The sequence below is a fragment of the Nyctereutes procyonoides genome, unplaced genomic scaffold (genome assembly GCF_905146905.1).
Source record: "Nyctereutes procyonoides isolate TBG_1078 unplaced genomic scaffold, NYPRO_anot_genome, whole genome shotgun sequence".
NCBI lineage: Eukaryota > Metazoa > Chordata > Mammalia > Carnivora > Canidae > Nyctereutes > Nyctereutes procyonoides.
Window position 1 is genome coordinate 40,681,568 of NW_026575131.1, and position 18,476 is coordinate 40,700,043.

Here is an 18,476-nt window from a genome sequence, read left to right on the forward strand (position 1 = left end):
GTAGGCCCTGAATTCATAGGAACCTGTGGCTGTGTCAGTGGGTGGTGCTCCTGACCCCGTGATCACTGCAGACTCCCTGATTTTGAGTCTCTCTTCAGGGTGCTACAGGCAAAGCTGGAGACCCAGGGAGAGATGTAAGTGAAGGGAGATGTTAGGGTGGAGGGTGGCTCAGGGGTCCAGCATAAACACAGCCAAGTCATAGCACCACAGTATCAGTGGGAGTTGGGGGAGTGGGTACAGCCCAGTGCTTGGGAGGGTCTTTGTCCCTGGCAGGCAGATTTTCGCAAGGTCCAGTTTTGGACCTTCTCTGCCACGTCCTGGGAGTTCTTCCCTTGGGAGTTTTAGTAGGAACCCCTAATGAGTGGGGTCTCTGCCTCAGGGGATCTCAGTGAAACCTCCAAATTTTGGGGGGTCTCTGTACTCCCAAGGAGGATCTTAGTGGAGATACCCCCAAGTCCATGGGTATGCTCCAGGAGCTCTCTCAGGGGGTCTCTCCATCCTAGCAAAGACTTTTTCCAGGGGCTTCCGGGCCTCCGAGGAGAACATGGCCCCCCTGGCCCCCCTGGCCCCCCTGGAATCCAGGTGAGACTGAGCTTTCATGGTACCCTCCTTTTTTTTTTTTTAAGTTTATGTATTGGGCATCCCGGGTGGCTCAGCGGTTTAGCGCCATATTCAGCCAGGGCGTGATCTAGGGGGCCCGGGATTGAGTCCCACGTTGGGCTCCCTGCATGGAGCCTGCTTCTCCCTCTGCCTGTGTCTCTGCCTCTCTCTGTCTCTCTGTGTCTTTCATGAATGAATAGATAAAAATCTTTAAAAATATAACAAATAAATTAAAAAAAGTTTATGTATTTATTTACTTGCTTTGTTATTTAAGTAATCTAAGTAATCTCTACACTCAACGTGGGGCTCCAACTCATGATCCTGAGTTCAAGAGTCACATACTCTAACAACTGAACCAGCCAAGCGCCCCCTCATGGTACCCTTTACTACCCTTACCCAAACCCTGACTTCTGATCAATGATCTGTTCTACAGGGAAAGCCAGGAGAAGACGGCAAGCCTGGCCTGAATGGGAAAAATGTAAGTGTCCAGAGCAAACACAGTGACACCTGCTGATAAATGTCAGTACATGTACCCAGCCCAGATGTGCAGATACACATGGGACACACATGCAGACACCTACTGAGATGTGTCAACACCCATGTACCTAGCCTAGACCTACAGATACTTCCAGAAACACACGTCCATGTGCAGATGCAAGTAGCCTCACGGAGAGTGAGCCATGTGGCTATGCTGAGTTGTGCCCAGATGGTCTGACACCTGCTAAGATAACATATAGCCACAGGCATAGGCGAAGAGCCACAGACACAGATGGAGAGGTGCAGACGTACTGGTATGAAGCCACATTCAGGGATGCTTGGAGACATGTAGACACACAGACACCTCCACCCAGACTAGAGATGTGCTAAGACATATGTGGAATTAGGGCCACACGTGGACTTGTGTTGAAACATGGGGAGACACACATCCAAGGCTCTGACATGTGACACACGCATTTATATCCACAATCACTCATACATATGGCTCCACATACTGAGATACACTTGCAGGCAGGTGTCTGAGACATACAGACCATTCTCAAGGCACCAGGGACATGTAGATCCATGTCCATCCTGTGTATACGTGTATGTGCCCACATCTAGATGTGGGTAAAATGTGCAGACTGAGATGCCTACTGAGTGTTACCTGCCAGGACACAGACCTTTGCATGGATACACATGATAACACACACACACACCTACATCTAGAGATGCATAGATGTGGAGTTACATCTAGAAAGCCAGAGAGAGGCCATGTGCAGTTACATGTGGAGGTTAGCAGAGCCACGTAGGCATGCCCTCAGATGTGACACAGCTCACTTAGGTGGTCACAGGCCCTCCTCTGCGACACACAGGGGCCTGGAACTACAGACACAGACATATAGTCATCTGAGACCAGCCAAGCCAGTGTCTTACAGCCAGACCCAGTGAGTTTTTGGGCTGATGTTAATCTTCTGCCCACAGGGAGAACCTGGGGACCCTGGAGAAGATGGAAGGAAGGTAAGGCCCCTCACTCGAAGTCTGCTATGGCTTCAGATTAGGGCCCTGTCTAAAGTACCCTTGTCTTCCTTAGGGAGAGAAGGGAGATTCAGGCACCCCTGGGAGAGAAGTGAGTGCTGGAGTCTTCTGCAATCTGGCCCCTGACCCCCAACTCTGCGGTATATGGCTCCACTTTTTTCTGGGATCTCAGAGTCCTGATCTTGGCTGCATCCCCCACAGGGTCATGATGGTTCCAAGGGTGAACGTGGAGCTCCTGGTAGCCCTGGACTCCAGGGCCCCCCAGGCCTCCCAGGGCAGATGGGCCCTTCTGGCCAGGTGAGTCTCCAGGAGGGTAGTTCTAGGACTTGGGAATAGCAGGGGCCTTTATGTTTCCACCAGATATCCTCCTGGGATGCCGTGATCCTGTGTGACCACTTTGTGTTCTGTCCTATCTCAGGGTTTTCCTGGGGTTCCGGGAAACACAGGCCCTAAGGTGAGCATGTGTGTGGTCAATAGAGGGTGTGGTAAGGGCTGAGCAGGGCTGGGGCATTTCTCTCACCTGATCATTCTTTGTTCTCAGGGTGACCGTGGGGACACCGGACCCAAAGGGGAACAGGTGAGGTCCCCACCTTTTTCATGTGCTCAGGTAGCCATATAGCTCTTACCTATGCACACACACTCCCCCAGAAACTGGGTCCAGCAGCTTGTCTATTGGTGTCTCCAGGGCCTCCCTGGAGAGCGTGGCCTGAGAGGAGATCCTGGAAGTGTGGGGGTGAGTGAAGCTTAGGACCTCGTCCTTGACTCTTACCTGCATGTGTGAAGGAACCACGTCTCTCCCCTTCCCTTTTCTATGAGGCCCCACGGGGTCTGTCCTGTGTGCTCAGTCCCCTGTCCTATTGGGATTTCTGTAGCCTACATTCAGGGAACTAGGCAATGGAGACATGCCAGGGAGGGGCTTCCAGGGCCTTGGGCCGCCTAAACCAGTGCTAGAGGGTCCTGTGGCCAGAGGCCTGGGTAAGAGGGTATGGGGGCTGTTTCTGGGAGCAGTGTAGAGCTTCCTGAGGCTGCCCCTCACCTAGCTTGTGTCCCCAGAATGTGGAGCGGTTGCTGGAAACTATTGGCATCAAGGTAAGTTGTTTGGGGCCTGGGAATGGGGGTAGAGGGGAGCCCCACAGGGCAAGTAGTGCCCACATGGCCGAGCAGGGGCCTGGGTGGCTGCAGGAACAGGTCCCATTTCTCCAAACTCCTTGCTATCACTCAGACGTCTGCCCTGCGGGAGATTGTGGAGACCTGGGATGAGAGCTCTGGCAGCTTCCTGCCCGTGCCAGAACGACGCCGTGGCCCTAAGGGGGACCCAGGCGAGCGGGGCCCCCCAGGCAAGGAGGTGTGTGTCTGTGCCTCAGTGGGGGTGTCCTGGGGACAGCATCATGGCACAGCTAACAACATTCACTCTTCTGCTCCTCCAGGGCCCCATTGGCTTTTCTGGAGAACGTGGGCTGAAGGGAGAGCGTGGAGATCCAGGCCCACAGGGGCCACCAGGCCTGGCCCTTGGAGAAAGGGGCCCCCCTGGACCTCCTGGCCTTGCAGGGGAGCCTGGAAAGCCTGGCATTCCTGGGCTCCCAGGCCGGGCTGGGGGCACGGGGGAGGCAGGAAGACCAGGAGAGAGGGTGAGCTGGCCTAGCCAAGGGGGCTGGGGATACGGGCCCAGGACTGGACTCCTCATGGACATGGCCCCCTTCCTCCTATTTGTACCTCAGGGAGAACGGGGAGAGAAAGGAGAACGCGGGGAACAGGTGAGCTGGGAGGGCTGCAGGGGTGGGCCTGCCTGGGCACCGCATTGGGGCAGCCCTGCCATTTCCTTCTTTTCCACAGGGCAGAGATGGCCCTCCTGGCCTCCCTGGACCTCCTGGCCCCCCTGGCCCCAAGGTGATCAGCTGAGCCCTGCCCAGTGCCTATGACTGTTGTTACCAGGAGGCCACCGTTGACTCAGGCCCCAGAAACTCCATGTGGTGTCTCTGACCCATAATCCTGTGAGATCTTGTGATCTGGATGACCCTTCCATGCCTTTGTGACAGATACCTTTCTCCCCTGTGACCTTGTGTGTGTAGGTGGCTGTGGATGAGCCAGGTCCTGGACTCTCTGGAGTTCAAGGACCTCCTGGATTCAAGGGCGCAAAGGTCAGTATGCACCATCAGTTGGAGGGCCACCCCCTGCCATGGCACCAGGGCCTGGCTTGACATGTCATCCCTATAGGGGGAGCCAGGCAGTGACGGCGACCAAGGCCCCAAGGGAGACAGGGTGAGGCCTCCCACCCCATCATGCTTCCCTGTCCTTAATGGGAGCGCACAAAGGGTGGTGTGTATGTGGGCACACAGTAGCGACTGGGTGCTCAGGACATGCCATTCTGCTTGCAGGGTATGCCAGGCATCAAGGGAGACCGGGGAGAGCCTGGACAGAAGGGGCTCGATGGCAGCCCGGTGAGTCTGTGCCCTAGGCCACATGCCAGCCTGGGGCTCTTATCATGTTGTCTGGACTGGGGTCCGTACTACCTCGGATGTCTGGGGGAGGCTGGGGTGAGGGAACAAAAAGGAACAGTGTGGCCTTAAATCTATTCTCTCCAGGGTCTACCAGGAGAGCGTGGTGTGGCTGGACCTGAAGGGAAGCCAGTAAGTGGTGGCAGGAATGGCCTGGACCAGGCTCCTGGGAACAGCTGCTCTCTGCTGTGCGCTGGCCCCTCTGTGCACATGTCACTAGTAACAAGGGTTTTGTGCCTGCAAGCATGGGTGTGAGAGCAGATGCGTGACTTCCGTGCATGTGTGCCTGCGCATGTAGGCCAGTATGTGTTATCCCTGAGGGGCAGCCGCTGGGTGAGGGGTGATCTCTGCCTAGGAGGGATGGTGGCCTGCAAGTGGGCCCCCTGGACAAAGGCCTCCAGAGGGTGGGAACAGATCCAAGTGAGGCCCAGCTTGAAGCTCAGCAGTCCCCTTCTCTGTCCAGGGTTTGCAAGGTCCGAGGGGGACCCCTGGCCCAGTGGTGAGTATCCTAGAATCCTCACACCCTCCTGCCCTCATCCTACTCCATCCCAAAAGGATACTGTCTTAGTTTCTTTGATGGGGTAGGACTGGCTTACCCTCATCAAACTCTTTCTCTCTCCAACAGGGTGGCCATGGAGACCCTGGACCCCCCGGTGCCCCGGTGAGTCACGGGAGAGTACTGCCTGGTTGGGGTGGGATGGGCACTGGGCCCCACTGATGAGCCAGGCCTGATTTGTATTAATCCCTGAGCCCAAGCAGATAACTCTGACTCCTGTCTCCTCTTGATACTTTTTTCTAGGGTCTTGCTGGCCCCGCAGGACCCCAGGGTCCTTCTGGCCTGAAGGTGAGTATAGGTGTGTGTGAGTGTGTGCCTAAAAGGAAGAGGAGGCTCATCTGAGCCATGTCCACCCCAGGATAGCATCTGCCACCCCCCTGAGATGTTGTCACCCTGCAATGGGGCTGAGTGTCAAGGTGTCTCATCCCTGTGGGCTTTGCTTATGGTGAGAGGCTGAGGAGCCTCTTGTCCTTCTGTGAGGTCATGCGGTCTCTGGGTTTTTGGCAGGGGGAGCCTGGAGAGACAGGACCACCAGGACGGGTGAGTGACTCAGCTCGTGGGTGAGAGTCACAGGGAACTGCCCTGTGTGAGGTTGGGACTGCCCTGAATTGTTTCTTCTCCCAGGGCCTGCCTGGACCCACTGGAGCTGTGGGACTTCCCGGTCCTCCTGGCCCTTCAGGCCTGGTGGTGAGTGAGGTTCCTGCAGGGACACCATGTTCTGCCCTCTGGGTCCCACATTCTCCCATGTCCCCCTCACATTTGATTTGTCTCCCTCAGGGTCCTCAGGGGGCGCCAGGTTTGCCTGGACAAGTGGTGAGTCCTGGAGGGTCAAGGCTGGGCCCCAGGGGCCAGGAGTCCATGGCAGGCCCCTGACAGAGCTCCTCCTTCTCAGGGGGAGACAGGAAAGCCAGGAGCCCCAGGTCGTGATGGTGCTGGTGGAAAAGATGGAGACAGAGGAGCTCCTGGTGTGCCGGTATGTTCCGAGGGAGCTTGCTTCAGGCCTGTGATGGGGTCCAGTCCTGTGGCTGGAGGATGAGGAGAGCACGGTGGTGGGGTGACACTGAGTTCTTCACACTGCTCTGTCGCAGGGGTCACCTGGCCTGCCTGGCCCTGTTGGACCTAAAGGAGAGCCTGGACAAACAGGGACTCCCGGACAGGTGATCTGACCCCAATGTGTACCTCCACCTCCCTGTGCCTACTTCCGGTCTCCCACCCGGGATGGTTGGGCGGGGCTGGGGGCAAGGCCTGAGGGTAGGTAGCTCACTGGGCATTCCCCACAGGCTGTGGTCGGGCCCCCTGGAGCAAAGGGAGAGAAGGTGAGTGTGTGGATGGCCTGGGGGGAAGGGCCAAGTGCTGGAAGCCAAGGCAGCCCCCTGACCCTTCTTCCTTGTCAGGGAGCCCCTGGAGGCCTTGCTGGAGACCTGGTGGGAGAGCCGGTGAGTGTAGAGCCTCTGTCAGCACAGCTCACCGATCCTCATGTCCCTCAGTGTCACGTTTGACCTCAGGCCTCATGCTTCTTCCCTTGAGTGGTCATCTTTCTATGACCCTAATGCCCATGTTTCTTCCTGTCCCCTCTCTCTACAGGGAGCCAAAGGTGACCGAGGACTGCCAGGGCCTCGGGGTGAGAAGGTGAGGTGGGCCCTGCCTAAGGGTGTAAGCACTGGGTCCCTGGGTAGAGGAGGGCTAAGTGGGGTGGCTAGAGCCACTCACCGTCCTCTCTGTGCAGGGTGAAGCTGGCCGTGCAGGGGAACCTGGAGACCCTGGGGAGGATGTGAGTCTGGGGTCTGGGCGAGTCTGAGCTTGGGGGGAGGAGTGCAGTTGTGGACATGAGGGACCAATCCCGGGCATGTGCACCTTCCAGTATATTCAGGATCCTGCTCCTGGGAGCACCTGGAGATCAGGCATCTTGGCTCCCACACTCCCGGGTTGGGAGGGGGCATCCTTTCTCCCTTGTGTCTGTCCTAGGTCTTCTGCTCCTCACTGTGTCTGAGCACACACGTATGTGGTTTGTGTCTGCTGCCCCAGCTCTCAGGACACATCACAGTTCCTGTGGGCTCTCCTTTCCCTTTCCCCGCCCCGTCTGAGTTCCCCGTATCTGACTGTGTGTTTGTGGGCCCCGTCTTAGCTCCTTGAGCTGGGATGGCTCCGAGTTCCTCCACTTGCATGCTCCTGGGATCACCTGTGCTCACATCTGAGATCCCTATGCCTCTGCTCGTGGGGAGCTCTATGTGTCTGTCGTCACACCTCAACTCCCACATATCTGTGGTCCCCTCTGAGTGTCCCTCTGTCTGTGCCCTCATGAGTCCATGGTCACCTCTGAACTCCCGTGAATCAACCCTTGTAAATTGGCTGAGTTTTGTGTCTCTAGGAACACATCTGAGCTATCCTGGGAATATTCTTGGGCTGTGTCTAAGGTTCACATTCCTCCCCTCAAGTACTATTTACATTACTTTTTTAGGGTCAGAAGGGGGCTCCTGGACTCAAGGGTAATAAGGTATGTGTACTCTGAAGTGTCCCTGCTGGGGTCATGTTCCTGAGACTCCCTGAGCCTGATCAGAACCCTTTTTCCCTTGAAGGGGGACCCGGGAGTCGGGGTTGAGGGACCCCCCGGGCCAGCTGGTCTTCCAGGTGTGAAGGTGAGTCGATGCCCCATCACCAGAGGTGGGCAGTGGGCAGGGAGGTCCCTGGAACTGTGCAGAAGAAGGCATTCTGGGGCTAGTTCTGGGACGGAGTCCTGTTGGGACCATTCCTCCCTTTGCTATATGTTCCAGGGAGATGTGGGCCCCCCTGGATCCCCCGGGGCTCCTGGTGTTGTTGGATTCCCTGGTCAGACAGGCCCTCGAGGAGAGATGGGTCAGCCAGGCCCCAGTGGAGAGCGGGTAAGTGTGATGGGAACAACATGTGCAGGACTTGGTGACTTCAGGACCTTTGAATCTGGTAGTGGATGAGCGGATGAGGATGAGGAGGGGGCCTAGGCCCTGCCTCGGGCGCTCCCAGTCTTGGAGTGGCCAAGGGGGCAGGAAGGTCCCCAAGTCACCCTCTTCCTCTTTTGCTTCATTGTTCTGGTAGGGTCTGGCCGGTCTCCCAGGGAGAGAGGGAGCCCCGGGTCCCTTGGGACCACCTGGACCACCAGGGTCAACGGTGAGTAGAAGTGCCCCAATGTCCCAGCTGTGTGTTGGAGTCTGTCCATGTGGGAACTGGGACACACTGTGTGGCTGGGTATGTGTGTGTGCCTTTGAGGGGCACAGGACCCTCACCTTACTCTGCCCACAGGGAGTGCCTGGGGCCTCTGGACCCAAAGGAGACAAGGTAGATGGGACAAGGTTGCTGGCTCTCCTGTATCTGTCATCCCTCCCACCTCCAGCGACCCCTATCACTCCTCCCACCTCCACTGACCCCATCACCCCCTCCCACCTCGGCTGACCCCCATCACCCTGTCTATCCCCATCTGGTACACACACCCCCATCCCATCCTCACTGATGACCCTCACATATGCCCGGTATCCTATTGCTCTCCAGGGAGACTCTGGAGTGGGGCTGCCGGGGGCCCGGGGTGAGCGTGGGGAGCCAGGTGTCCGGGTATGTATGTCCTGCTCTGCAGTCACAGCTCCCTGTATCACAGCCCTAACCTCTGATTTCCAACTTCTGACTCAATGAACTTAATGTCCCCGTCCAGGGTGAAGATGGCCGTCCCGGCCAGGAGGGACCCCGAGGACTCACGGTGGGTCCCCTTGGGGAAAGCACCAGCAGTGTGACTTCAGTCCCCTGCCTGTGTCCTCTGTGCCCTTGGGACACTCTCCATAGCCCCTTGGGTCTCTCATGTACTTCATCTCTCCTCTTTCCCTGGGACCCCTTGGTCCTCCTGCCTCCCGAATGGTCTCCCAACGAATGCCCCCAAATTCCTTTAGCTCACTGTTGTCTTCTTCTCACACAGGGGCCCCCAGGAAGCCGGGGGGAACGTGGGGAGAAGGTAAGTACAAGGGGGAAGGCAGCTGGGGGGAGCGGGGATGGGGCTAGATCCTGTAGTTCAGGACTTGGAACTCCTCCAATTTGGAGAGACTCACACTCTTCTACCTACTAGGGTGATGCTGGGACCTCAGGGCTAAAGGGTGACAAGGTGAGTGTTGGCCTGGGGGGGGGGCGGGCAGGGACTAAGGGTGCTCCTGACTCCTCTGACTGCCCCCTATCCATGCAGGGTGACGCAGCCTTAGCCATGGGGCCTCCAGGGCCACGGGGTGCCAAGGGGGACATGGTGAGTAGGTCTGGCCCGTGTATAGCCTGGATCTCTCTCTTGTGTGTGTGTATGGGGGGCTCCAATGGGGGTTGGGCCAGTGGATCTGAGAGCTCAAACTCTCAGATGGTGAGGACCCTCCAGCCCCTGACCCTGGCTTCTGACCCCTGACCCAGGGTGAACGAGGGCTTCCAGGCATAGATGGTGACAAAGGACCTCGCGGAGACACTGGGAACCCTGGAGAGAAGGTACAGGGAAGAGGGTGGAGTGCTCTGTATGGAGTCGGGGAGGGTTTCTGTGGGCTGTGGGGGCTCTACTGAGGGTCTGTGAGGACAGGAAGAGAGGGTGGGGGCTTTGTGGAGGGCAGAGGGGAGGGAGTTCAGTAGGCTGTAGTGACTCTGTGGGATGGCTGAGAGGATGGGGGCTCTCTGGAGGGCTCGAAGACCTCCATGGGAGGTCACTACATACTCTGTGGAATGTAGTTCGAGGAGAGGCCCTCTGGGAACAGACAAGGGGCTTCTTAGGTGACAGGGATATTCCAGGTAGGTTTAGGGGCCCCGTGGTAGGAGGGAAAGGCAGGGATCTGAGGGCCTGGGGTGAGAAATGAGCCATACTGAGGGTGGTGGGTGGGAGCAGCTCTGCCCCCTGCCCCCCATGGGTTCCAGTCATACTCCAAGCCTCCAGCATGTGTCCCTCTCCTGGTCATACCCACAGGGCACCAAAGGAGAGCCTGGCGACAAGGGTTCAGCCGGGTTGCTGGGAGCTCGTGGACTCACTGGACCCAAGGTCAGCCCCACCCCAGGCACAGACCCAGCACTACCGGCCACACATGTCTGTCTCATGGGTGCCCTCTGAACGCTGGAGGGCTTCCAGCCTCCCTTGCTGTTGGCCATGTATGTGTTCACACAGCATTTGTGTGAGGCCTGGGAGTCAGTGAGTAGCATGAGGGACAGTCACACTGAAGGACTGCCCTCTCCCATCTGTGCTTCCCACAGGGTGAGCCTGGTGCCACAGGGATCCCAGGAGACCCGGTAAGATCACATCACCTGCTCCCACAGAGATGCCCTGCCCCATGAGGCCCCTGTCCTCACGTGGTGGTCTTTGACCTTATAGTGACCCAAGGCTCTCATGGTGGCCTCCTGATGCCCAGGGCCTCCACCTCCACAGTAATGGCTGTGATGGTTCCACCCCTTCGGCGACCCCAACCCCTGGAAAGCCCTGCCCTTCCAGTGGCTCTGGCCTCCATTTGTGACTCACCCTGTGATATCCCCTGTTCCTTTCCCTGGATCCCTCCTGACCTTCTTGACTTTATATTGACCTCTTTCCCCACCAGGGATCCCCAGGAAAGGATGGAACCCCTGGTGTCCGAGGAGACAAAGGAGATCCTGGCTTCATGGGCCCCAGGGGCCTCAAGGTGGGAAGGGGCTGGGTCTTTTTTTCCCTGGTCAGGGGAGCCTGATGTTGGTGGTCACGGTACCTGGGGTTGAAGGTCAGGTATCTTGGGTCAAATGTTGGGTATCTGGGGTTAAATGTAGGTTATTAGGTTAGGGGTTGGAAGGTCAGAGGTTAGAGTGTCTGAGGCCAGTTTGGGAAGTGGTTATGTGATCAAGGGGTCATGGGGTGAGGTGTTGGGAAGTCCCTCTTCCATCTGCTTTTCCCCCGCAGGGTGAACGAGGGGTAAAGGGGGCCTGTGGCCTCGATGGAGAGAAGGGAGATAAGGTAAGGAGGTGATAGGGGATGTCAGCAGCTGTGGGGCCCAGAGCTTACGTCTGACACCTCCACCTGATGCCTACAGGGAGAAGGTGGTCCCCCAGGCCGCCCTGGGCTGGCAGGACGCAAGGGAGATATGGTGAGTGTCGGGCACCCAGGATGGGGAGGGGATGAGTAGGCCAGGGCCCAGCTTATGTTTTTTCTTCTCCAGGGGGAGCCAGGTGTGCCGGGCCAGTCGGGGGCCCCTGGGAAGGAGGGCCTGATTGGTCCCAAGGTATGGGGTCTCTCGACAGTAGACAGAAGGGGGTCAGAATGGGGCAGGGATGATCACAGTAGGATCATGAGGGTTTCATGTCAAAAGGGTTGTGGAAGGTTGGGACATTGGGGGAGTAGAGTGAGGTTGGTCTTGAGGTTTCAGGGTGGCTTGGGGTCACAGTGGGGATTTTGGTAGGATTAAGGGATGAGAGGTGGAGAAGTGGGGAGATGGGCATCAAGGCTAAGATGTCAGTGGGGGAGGTTGGAGTGTCAGTATAAAGGACATAGGTGGGGATGCCTGGGTGGCTCAGCGATTGGGGGTCTGCCTTCGGTTCAGGTTTGATCTCAGGAGGCAAGGTTGGGTCCCACCTCGGGCTCCCTGTGGGGAGCCTGCTTCTCCCTCTGCCTATGTCTCTGCCTCTCTCTCTCAGTCTGTGTCTCTCATGAATAAATAAATAAAATCTTAAAAAAAAAAGGACATAGGTGGAATCAGAACAAGGGAGATTGCAGGAAGGTCAGGCTCATGGGGAGCATGGCAGATGGAGGGTCCTGAAATGGTAGGGTCACAGGTGCTTGGGTCATGGAAGATTGTGGCCATTGGGCCAAGGGGCTCTTGACAATTTATCTGAGGAGGCTGAGGGAGATGGTTTCTCATGCTTCTTTCCATTCCCAGGGTGATCGAGGCTTTGATGGGCAGCCAGGATCCAAGGGTGACCAGGGAGAGAAAGGGGAGCGGGTAAGTTGAGACCAAGGTCATGGTAAGCTAAGGAAATTGTACTTTCTGGAAATGCATCCAGCTTTTGGGGCTGTGACCCTGACCTGTCTCTCCACAGGGGCCCCCAGGAATTGGGGGCTTCCCAGGTCCTAGGGGCAATGATGGCCCTAGTGGTCCTCCTGGGCCACCTGGCAGTGTCGGTCCCAAAGGCCCAGAAGGACTTCAGGGCCAGAAGGTAAAATGCTGTAACTCTGCCCCCTACCCCCTGACCCTTCCAACCTCACCGACTTCTGACCTACCACCCATCCCCAATACCCCTGCCCCAATCTCTGAACCTATGATCTCCAACTTTCCCTGCTTCTCTGACTGTTCACTCGGTCCTTGTGCCTGACAGGGTGAGCGAGGTCCCCCTGGAGAGAGAATGGTGGGTGCCCCTGGAGCCCCTGGGACCCCTGGAGAGAGAGGAGAGCAGGTGAGTGGGCATCCATGGGCTTAGGGTCAGAAATTGGGGTGACTTCTGGTGTTCCCAAGATCAGAGGTCACAGCCTGGTCCCATCCCTTGTGCATAGGGGCGGCCAGGGCCCGCTGGCCCCCGTGGAGAGAAGGGAGAAGCTGCGTTAACAGTAAGTGTGGGCCTGGGTGGGCCAGACTCCACCTCCCGCACCCAGTATCCTGACCCCCTGGGCCTGGGCCCCTGACTCAGTGCTGTCCCTCCATGATCCCTGCATCATATGCCTTTTGTCTCTCCCGTGATCCACGGGATCTTCATGATCCTTATGGTCTTGTGTCCCAGGAGGATGACATTCGAGGGTTTGTGCGCCAGGAGATGAGTCAACATTGCGGTGAGTGGGGCCCAGCTCAGAGCCTCTAGGGTCCCATTCCCACTATGCCCCAGCACCCCTAGACAGGGGCAAGCAGGGTCCCCAGAATTTACAAGGGACAAGCAATCAAGGAGATGAGTGGGTATGCAGGACATATGTGCTTCAGGACAGACATGCTGATGAGACTTTCCCCATATGGTGACACACAGCAAATGTGGATGGACAGTAGTGTTCCTAGAAGCCCAGTGTGGCCATGTGTAGGGGGTGGAGGTGGGAGCAGTCCGGTGGGTATCAGAGAGTGATGCTCTGTCTCTTGTCTCTCTGCTTCCTACCCATACTTTCTTTTCTTTGTTGATCTCTCTGCTATTCTCTCCTGCTGTCCTCCTCTGGCCTCCTCTGCCCTTCTCTGTGTGTGTCCCTCTGTCTTTTTCTCTGCCCTTCCTTCTCTGCCCTCTCCAGCCTGCCAGGGCCAGTTTATTGCCTCTGGATCACGTGAGTAATTTTCTGGGATTTTCTCCCGGAACCTTCCTCATCCCAGGCCCTACTGTGTCCGTCACCTCGGTCCACTCAGCAGGGGCTTGGCTGGGGTAGCCACCACTATGACCCCAAGGCCTTGCACCTCTGCCCTTTACTCCAGGACCCCTCCCTAGCTATGCTGCAGACACTGCTGGCCCCCAGCTCCCCCCTGTGCCTGTGCTCCGGGTTTCTCATGCAGAGGAGGAAGGTGAGGATGGCTGGACCCCTGGGGCATGCGTGGTGGGGTACAGACACATGCAGCACTGCTCACACATGCAGGGCACATGCCGTGTGCATAGGGACAACACGGCGGCACCACATGAACACGAGTGCTGCCTGCCCCGCCCCCAGGGTGGCCTTGCTCACGACACCCCACCCTGTGTGCAGGGCAGGTACCCCCTGAGGATGATGAGTATGAATACTCTGAGTACTCCGTGGAGGAATACCAGGACCCTGAAGCTCCTCAGGATGGCAATGGTCAGAGCTGGCACTGGCCCAGAGGGATTCAGGGAGCGGCGGCAGACCCCTGGTCCCTCTCTGACTACTACCACCCCTGCTGACCTCCTGACCCCTACTGGCCCTAGACCCCTGCTTGCTTCCACTGGACGAGGGCTCCTGTACTGCCTACACTCTGCGCTGGTACCATCGGGCTGTGGCAGGTGGCACAGAGGACTGTCATCCCTTTGTCTATGGTGGCTGTGGAGGGAATGCCAATCGTTTTGGGACCCGGGAGGCCTGTGAGCGCCGGTGCCGACCCCACATGGTCCAGAACCAGGGAACAGGTATGAGTCTACCCCTCCACCCTGATAAGAGTCTGGACGCTGATCCTACCCAGATCAGGTCCTGGTCGGGATCCCGGATCAGGAGCTCTCGCAGACTAGGGGCTAGGGACAGACCCACCAGATCAAGGAGCTGAGCAGAGAACCCTAGCTGTGGGGTCCCCTCCATGTTCCCTCCTCCAAGGACCTGAGGATCCCCTCTCTACAGTCAGAGCCCCACTCCTGTCCTGCCCCCAGCTGCCCCACTGATCTGAAGATAGCTTCCCACCTGCCGCACCCCCCTAGGTGCTGCCCGGAGCTGAGGCCCAGATGATTGGCTGAAGTTCAGTGTCTCCTGGAGGAGTTCTGCTGTCCCTCCCCTTGGTGCTAGAGGCCTGTGTGCATGTGAGCGTGCATGAGCATGTCCGTTATTTCAGTGACTTGGTCCCATGGGTCTGGCCTTCCCCCCTGTGGACAAACCCCCATTGTGGCTCCTGCCTCCCCAGCAGATGACTCAGTGTGGGGGTGGCTGTGGGCAGTGAGCAGATGTGACTGCATCTGACCCGCCCCTTGACCCAAGCCTGTGATGACATGGTGCTGATTCTGGGGGGCATTAAAGCTGCTGTTTTAAAAGGCCCCTGTTGTGACTGTTTGGGGAGATGGGGGTGGCAGATGGGTCAGGTTTCCCCTGGGAGGTCAGTATCGTCCCGCATGGGTGCAGAGTCCCTCTGTCCAGCCCTGGTTATTGTCTTGTGACCCTCAGTGCCCAACTTGTCCCCAAAGAGGAGCAGACTGAGTGGGGGCTGAGGACATGTCCTCACTTCCCCCCAGGAAGGGATGAGTCAGAGGTGGGGGGATGCTTCATGCCAGGAGCCATGCCCCAGCTCCTACCACAGGGGGTAGAGAGATAAATGGGCCCCGAAGGGGGCAGAGGGCCGGCCCACAGCACAGCACTGCCTGGCCCCGGCCGCGGGCTGCTCTGGTGCCCCACCTTGCCGCAGAGGAGGTTGCTGCTGGTAGGACTGGGCTGGCTCTGGGTGGCATGGGCAGGGCCTTGAGGGCTGAGTGGATCTGGCATTTGGGTTGATGGAGGTCTCTGGACCTCAGGGGGCATTGGATTCTCTGGCTGCTTCTCCACCTTAAGGACCCCATTTCTTTGTCCGTGATCAGGCTTCTTTGTCTGTGATCAGGCTTCTTTGTCTGTGATCAGGCTCCCTTGGACCTTGGGTTCCTCTTTTGTCCCTCTGTGTTCACTCTGTCTCTGCATTCCTGTTTTGTTTTTAAGATTTTATTTATTTATTTGAGAGAGTCCAAGCAGAGGGAAGAGGGAGAAGGGGCAGAGGGGGAGGGAGAACAGGCTCCCTGCTGAGCAAGGAGCCTGATTGAGGGGGTGGGGTTCATCCCAGAACCCTGGGATCATGACCTGAGCTGAAGGCAGACGCTTAACCCGCTGAGCCACCCAGGCGCCTCTCTACATCCCTGCTTTTATCATGTGTCTGCGTCTGGGGTGGTTCCAGCCTCTTTTTCTTCCAGGCCCCTTTGTTTTGCTTTGCCTCCATGTCTTCCCTCTCCTTTCTCTTCTTCTCCATCTCCTCCCTAAGTGTATCTCTGTCTCTGCATCTAGATCTAGATCTTGCCGGGCTCTCTGTCTCTCATTCTCTTTCTCACTCTTTGTCTCCTGGCCGCTGCTGTGTCTAGTGCTGTCTTGATTTTCTCAATCTCACTCTGGCTAAGTCTTGTCCCTTCATCTCTGTCTCTTCTATCTCTCTCCAACCCTTGCCTGGCCTCTCTAATCTCGCTCTCTGTTTTTCCCTCTGTCTCCCATTCTGTCTGTCTGGTTTCCCCATCTGTCTCTGTCTGCTGCTGTGGCTGCTCAGAACCCCCGCCCTGAGCCTCTTTTCTCCTTGCAGCCTAACCACGTGATGACCAGGTGGGCTTTGCTGGTGCTGATGGTCCTGATATCGGGCAGAGCCCTGCTGGTCACTGGGACCCCTAGCCCAGCCTTCCAGCTCCTCCCTCAGAACCCTCCCCAGGCTGCTCCCTGTCCTGTGACCTCAGAGAGCACTACAGCCACCACCACAGGCCCCTCCACTGCTTGGGGCCACCCCAGCCCTGGCCCTCGCTCGGGCCCCCGCATCATCCTCTCGCTGGATGTCCCCATTGGCCTCCTGCAGATCTTATTGGAGCAGGCCCGGGCCAGAGCTTCGAGGGAGCAGGCCGCCACCAACGCTCGCATCCTGGCCCAGGTTGGCCGCCGCTGAGCCTGGGGGCAGGAGTCACAATAACGGGGCCATCCTGGATCAGGAGACCTGGAAGCCTGCAGTAGAGCAGGACAGCATTACATCTGGGCATGGTGCGCCTGGCTACCTCCCTATGGGGTCACTGCCAGCTGGTGTCATATCACAGCTGAGTGCCTCACAGAGCCCCATTGTATCTAGACAGCCTGGACATTGCCATATTGGGTGGCTGCCAAGTGGAGTCTTGCCATGCCTGGAGCCCCATAGACTTACAATATGTCTGAACAGTTTGGACACTACCGTGGAATGTCAGTACTGTGTGGAGTCTTGCCATGTCTGGGTGCCCCACAGTTGAAGAGCGTCCGGACACTGCCAGTGTGGTTATTCTTGTGCCACTTTTGGGAATCTCATCAACACAGGAGCTCAACATTGCATCTGAGGCTAGTCCACCTAAGACCAGGCCCGTGGGTCTGCCCTGCCCCACACAGGTCACCACATAGGAAGTGCAGGCTGAGGGTCATATGCATGTTTTGTGCTCCACAAGGCAGCACCTGCCTCAGATGAATGGGGTCACCAGGGGCATCTCTAGGTGTGGAGAGCCGTAGGTGAGAAATCTGTAGCTGTGGCAGCCTTGTGGTAGGTGTATGCATGCAGGAGTGGCTGTGTCTCTGTGTATCTGATAGTTGTGAGTCTGTGGGCAAGGTGAGGGCATGTGAGGGGGCTGTGAGGAACAGATGCTTATCCCCAGACCAGCATGAAGCATGCCCAATGCACAGCCAGGCACTGTCCTACACAGCCAGGCACTGTCCACACGCCTGCACACCCAGCTGTGGCCCTTGGATACATGTGGCTCCAGCTGCTGGGGCTCCAACCCAGCTCTGCTCATCCTTCATCAAATTGTCTGCAGCAAATGTGTTCACCTTTCCAAGCCTCGGCTTTCTCCTTGGTAGGGCAGAGCCATGCCACCAGGCTTCTTGTGAGCACCAAGTGACGTGTACATGAAGGTTCTGGCATGTAGGAAAGAGCTCAATAAATGCAGTGACTGGAGAATGGGATGAACGAGAATCACAGTACTATGCACCCAGAGAGTGACAGTCTGGCTACACAGCCCCTTTGCCTACTCCCCACCCCCTGGCCCCCAACCACTGCCGCATTTCACCGACCTGGTCCCTTGGTGTAGAGAGAGTGGGTTTTCCCTAATTTCACACCCCCAGCTCCATGGCTGGGCTGGAGAGGGAAGTGACCTTCTGAATGGTGTGGACAGGCTTGCCTGCAGATGGGACAGAAACTCTAGGTAGTGTAGACAGCTCCGGTTGGAGACAAGGGCAGACCCTGGGCATTATGGACTGCTCTGACCGCAGAGGGAGGCCACACTGGCAGGAGTGCGGCTGTCTGGGGTGGGGGCACTGTTGATCGCTCAAGTTGTGAGCAGCCCTGGGGGGCGGGCCCAGGGCGGGGCTGGGAGGGCGGGGCCACACGGGGCACACCGCAGCTCCCTCCCGAGTCCGGAGGGCGGGGCTGCCCGGCCCCAGGCTGCAGGGGGCGGCGGCCCCGGGGCCAGATCGCTTGCAGGATGGACACAGGCGCGGAGGGAGGCAGCGCCCTGACGGACCCCGGGTCAGGGAGCAGCAGGCGGGGTAGGCACGGGCGGCGGGGAGAGAGTGGGGGGGATTGGGGAAAGACGGTTGGTGCTGGAAGAGGTGCAAGGGCGTTGGGGGTCTCTCTAGGTGTAGGGGTGCTCAGAGGGGGCATAGCCTGTCAGTGGCAAGGAGGAGGGGGAACACTGTCGCCTTGCAGGGGAGTGGGAGGGCTGGGCCAAGGGGGAACTATAAATAGCTTCTTCCTCCAGCCCAGAGAGAGGGACAGCCAGCTGGAGCTGCCAGAGGCCCTCTTGCTCTGCCCTTTGCTGGCCTCCAAGGGGTTGTGTTTGTCCAGGTATCCCCTCAGGGGTCACACATCATTTTGGGGAGGCCCAGAGGCTCATTTGGGAAATTTTTCATATGAAGTGGCTTTAGCCTTTAAACAGCATTTCTAGGGCACCTACTGTGTGCCTTATGTGAGTCCTGA

At 57.8% G+C, this 18,476-nt stretch overlaps 3 protein-coding genes across 3 annotated transcripts in view; all 3 read left to right on the plus strand.

Annotated features, from left to right (window-relative positions):
• COL7A1 (collagen type VII alpha 1 chain) overlaps nucleotides 1-14,808 on the plus strand; it is a 30,894-nt gene extending 16,086 nt beyond the window's left edge. The window contains exons 63-119 of the mRNA XM_055343602.1: nucleotides 99-134; nucleotides 520-582; nucleotides 1,034-1,078; nucleotides 2,062-2,097; nucleotides 2,171-2,206; nucleotides 2,317-2,412; nucleotides 2,534-2,569; nucleotides 2,657-2,692; nucleotides 2,801-2,848; nucleotides 3,169-3,204; nucleotides 3,338-3,460; nucleotides 3,543-3,743; nucleotides 3,834-3,869; nucleotides 3,949-4,002; nucleotides 4,185-4,253; nucleotides 4,330-4,374; nucleotides 4,491-4,553; nucleotides 4,698-4,742; nucleotides 5,074-5,109; nucleotides 5,236-5,271; nucleotides 5,410-5,454; nucleotides 5,674-5,706; nucleotides 5,791-5,853; nucleotides 5,944-5,979; nucleotides 6,059-6,139; nucleotides 6,255-6,323; nucleotides 6,447-6,482; nucleotides 6,561-6,602; nucleotides 6,751-6,795; nucleotides 6,893-6,937; nucleotides 7,625-7,660; nucleotides 7,743-7,802; nucleotides 7,938-8,045; nucleotides 8,236-8,307; nucleotides 8,440-8,475; nucleotides 8,686-8,745; nucleotides 8,843-8,887; nucleotides 9,101-9,136; nucleotides 9,248-9,283; nucleotides 9,362-9,418; nucleotides 9,574-9,645; nucleotides 10,112-10,183; nucleotides 10,393-10,428; nucleotides 10,731-10,811; nucleotides 11,063-11,116; nucleotides 11,193-11,246; nucleotides 11,319-11,381; nucleotides 12,036-12,098; nucleotides 12,196-12,312; nucleotides 12,472-12,549; nucleotides 12,647-12,700; nucleotides 12,871-12,919; nucleotides 13,358-13,390; nucleotides 13,536-13,622; nucleotides 13,802-13,891; nucleotides 13,999-14,196; nucleotides 14,479-14,808. Coding sequence (XP_055199577.1) covers nucleotides 99-134; nucleotides 520-582; nucleotides 1,034-1,078; nucleotides 2,062-2,097; nucleotides 2,171-2,206; nucleotides 2,317-2,412; nucleotides 2,534-2,569; nucleotides 2,657-2,692; nucleotides 2,801-2,848; nucleotides 3,169-3,204; nucleotides 3,338-3,460; nucleotides 3,543-3,743; nucleotides 3,834-3,869; nucleotides 3,949-4,002; nucleotides 4,185-4,253; nucleotides 4,330-4,374; nucleotides 4,491-4,553; nucleotides 4,698-4,742; nucleotides 5,074-5,109; nucleotides 5,236-5,271; nucleotides 5,410-5,454; nucleotides 5,674-5,706; nucleotides 5,791-5,853; nucleotides 5,944-5,979; nucleotides 6,059-6,139; nucleotides 6,255-6,323; nucleotides 6,447-6,482; nucleotides 6,561-6,602; nucleotides 6,751-6,795; nucleotides 6,893-6,937; nucleotides 7,625-7,660; nucleotides 7,743-7,802; nucleotides 7,938-8,045; nucleotides 8,236-8,307; nucleotides 8,440-8,475; nucleotides 8,686-8,745; nucleotides 8,843-8,887; nucleotides 9,101-9,136; nucleotides 9,248-9,283; nucleotides 9,362-9,418; nucleotides 9,574-9,645; nucleotides 10,112-10,183; nucleotides 10,393-10,428; nucleotides 10,731-10,811; nucleotides 11,063-11,116; nucleotides 11,193-11,246; nucleotides 11,319-11,381; nucleotides 12,036-12,098; nucleotides 12,196-12,312; nucleotides 12,472-12,549; nucleotides 12,647-12,700; nucleotides 12,871-12,919; nucleotides 13,358-13,390; nucleotides 13,536-13,622; nucleotides 13,802-13,891; nucleotides 13,999-14,196; nucleotides 14,479-14,495 — 3,435 coding nt within the window. The 3' untranslated portion in view covers nucleotides 14,496-14,808. The remainder of the gene's footprint in view (nucleotides 1-98; nucleotides 135-519; nucleotides 583-1,033; nucleotides 1,079-2,061; nucleotides 2,098-2,170; nucleotides 2,207-2,316; nucleotides 2,413-2,533; nucleotides 2,570-2,656; nucleotides 2,693-2,800; nucleotides 2,849-3,168; nucleotides 3,205-3,337; nucleotides 3,461-3,542; nucleotides 3,744-3,833; nucleotides 3,870-3,948; nucleotides 4,003-4,184; nucleotides 4,254-4,329; nucleotides 4,375-4,490; nucleotides 4,554-4,697; nucleotides 4,743-5,073; nucleotides 5,110-5,235; nucleotides 5,272-5,409; nucleotides 5,455-5,673; nucleotides 5,707-5,790; nucleotides 5,854-5,943; nucleotides 5,980-6,058; nucleotides 6,140-6,254; nucleotides 6,324-6,446; nucleotides 6,483-6,560; nucleotides 6,603-6,750; nucleotides 6,796-6,892; nucleotides 6,938-7,624; nucleotides 7,661-7,742; nucleotides 7,803-7,937; nucleotides 8,046-8,235; nucleotides 8,308-8,439; nucleotides 8,476-8,685; nucleotides 8,746-8,842; nucleotides 8,888-9,100; nucleotides 9,137-9,247; nucleotides 9,284-9,361; nucleotides 9,419-9,573; nucleotides 9,646-10,111; nucleotides 10,184-10,392; nucleotides 10,429-10,730; nucleotides 10,812-11,062; nucleotides 11,117-11,192; nucleotides 11,247-11,318; nucleotides 11,382-12,035; nucleotides 12,099-12,195; nucleotides 12,313-12,471; nucleotides 12,550-12,646; nucleotides 12,701-12,870; nucleotides 12,920-13,357; nucleotides 13,391-13,535; nucleotides 13,623-13,801; nucleotides 13,892-13,998; nucleotides 14,197-14,478) is intronic.
• A 907-nt stretch (nucleotides 14,809-15,715) lies between these two features.
• On the plus strand, nucleotides 15,716-16,433 carry UCN2 (urocortin 2). The gene has a single exon (XM_055342655.1). The coding sequence runs from the start codon at nucleotides 16,095-16,097 to the stop codon at nucleotides 16,431-16,433; it is 339 nt and encodes a 112-aa protein (XP_055198630.1). The 5' UTR covers nucleotides 15,716-16,094.
• Nucleotides 16,434-17,956: 1,523 nt separating this feature from the next.
• The window catches only part of PFKFB4 (6-phosphofructo-2-kinase/fructose-2,6-biphosphatase 4), a 32,197-nt gene continuing 31,677 nt past the window's right edge, over nucleotides 17,957-18,476 (plus strand). Inside the window, exon 1 of the mRNA XM_055343600.1 lies at nucleotides 17,957-18,046. Coding sequence (XP_055199575.1) covers nucleotides 17,983-18,046 — 64 coding nt within the window. The 5' untranslated portion in view covers nucleotides 17,957-17,982. The remainder of the gene's footprint in view (nucleotides 18,047-18,476) is intronic.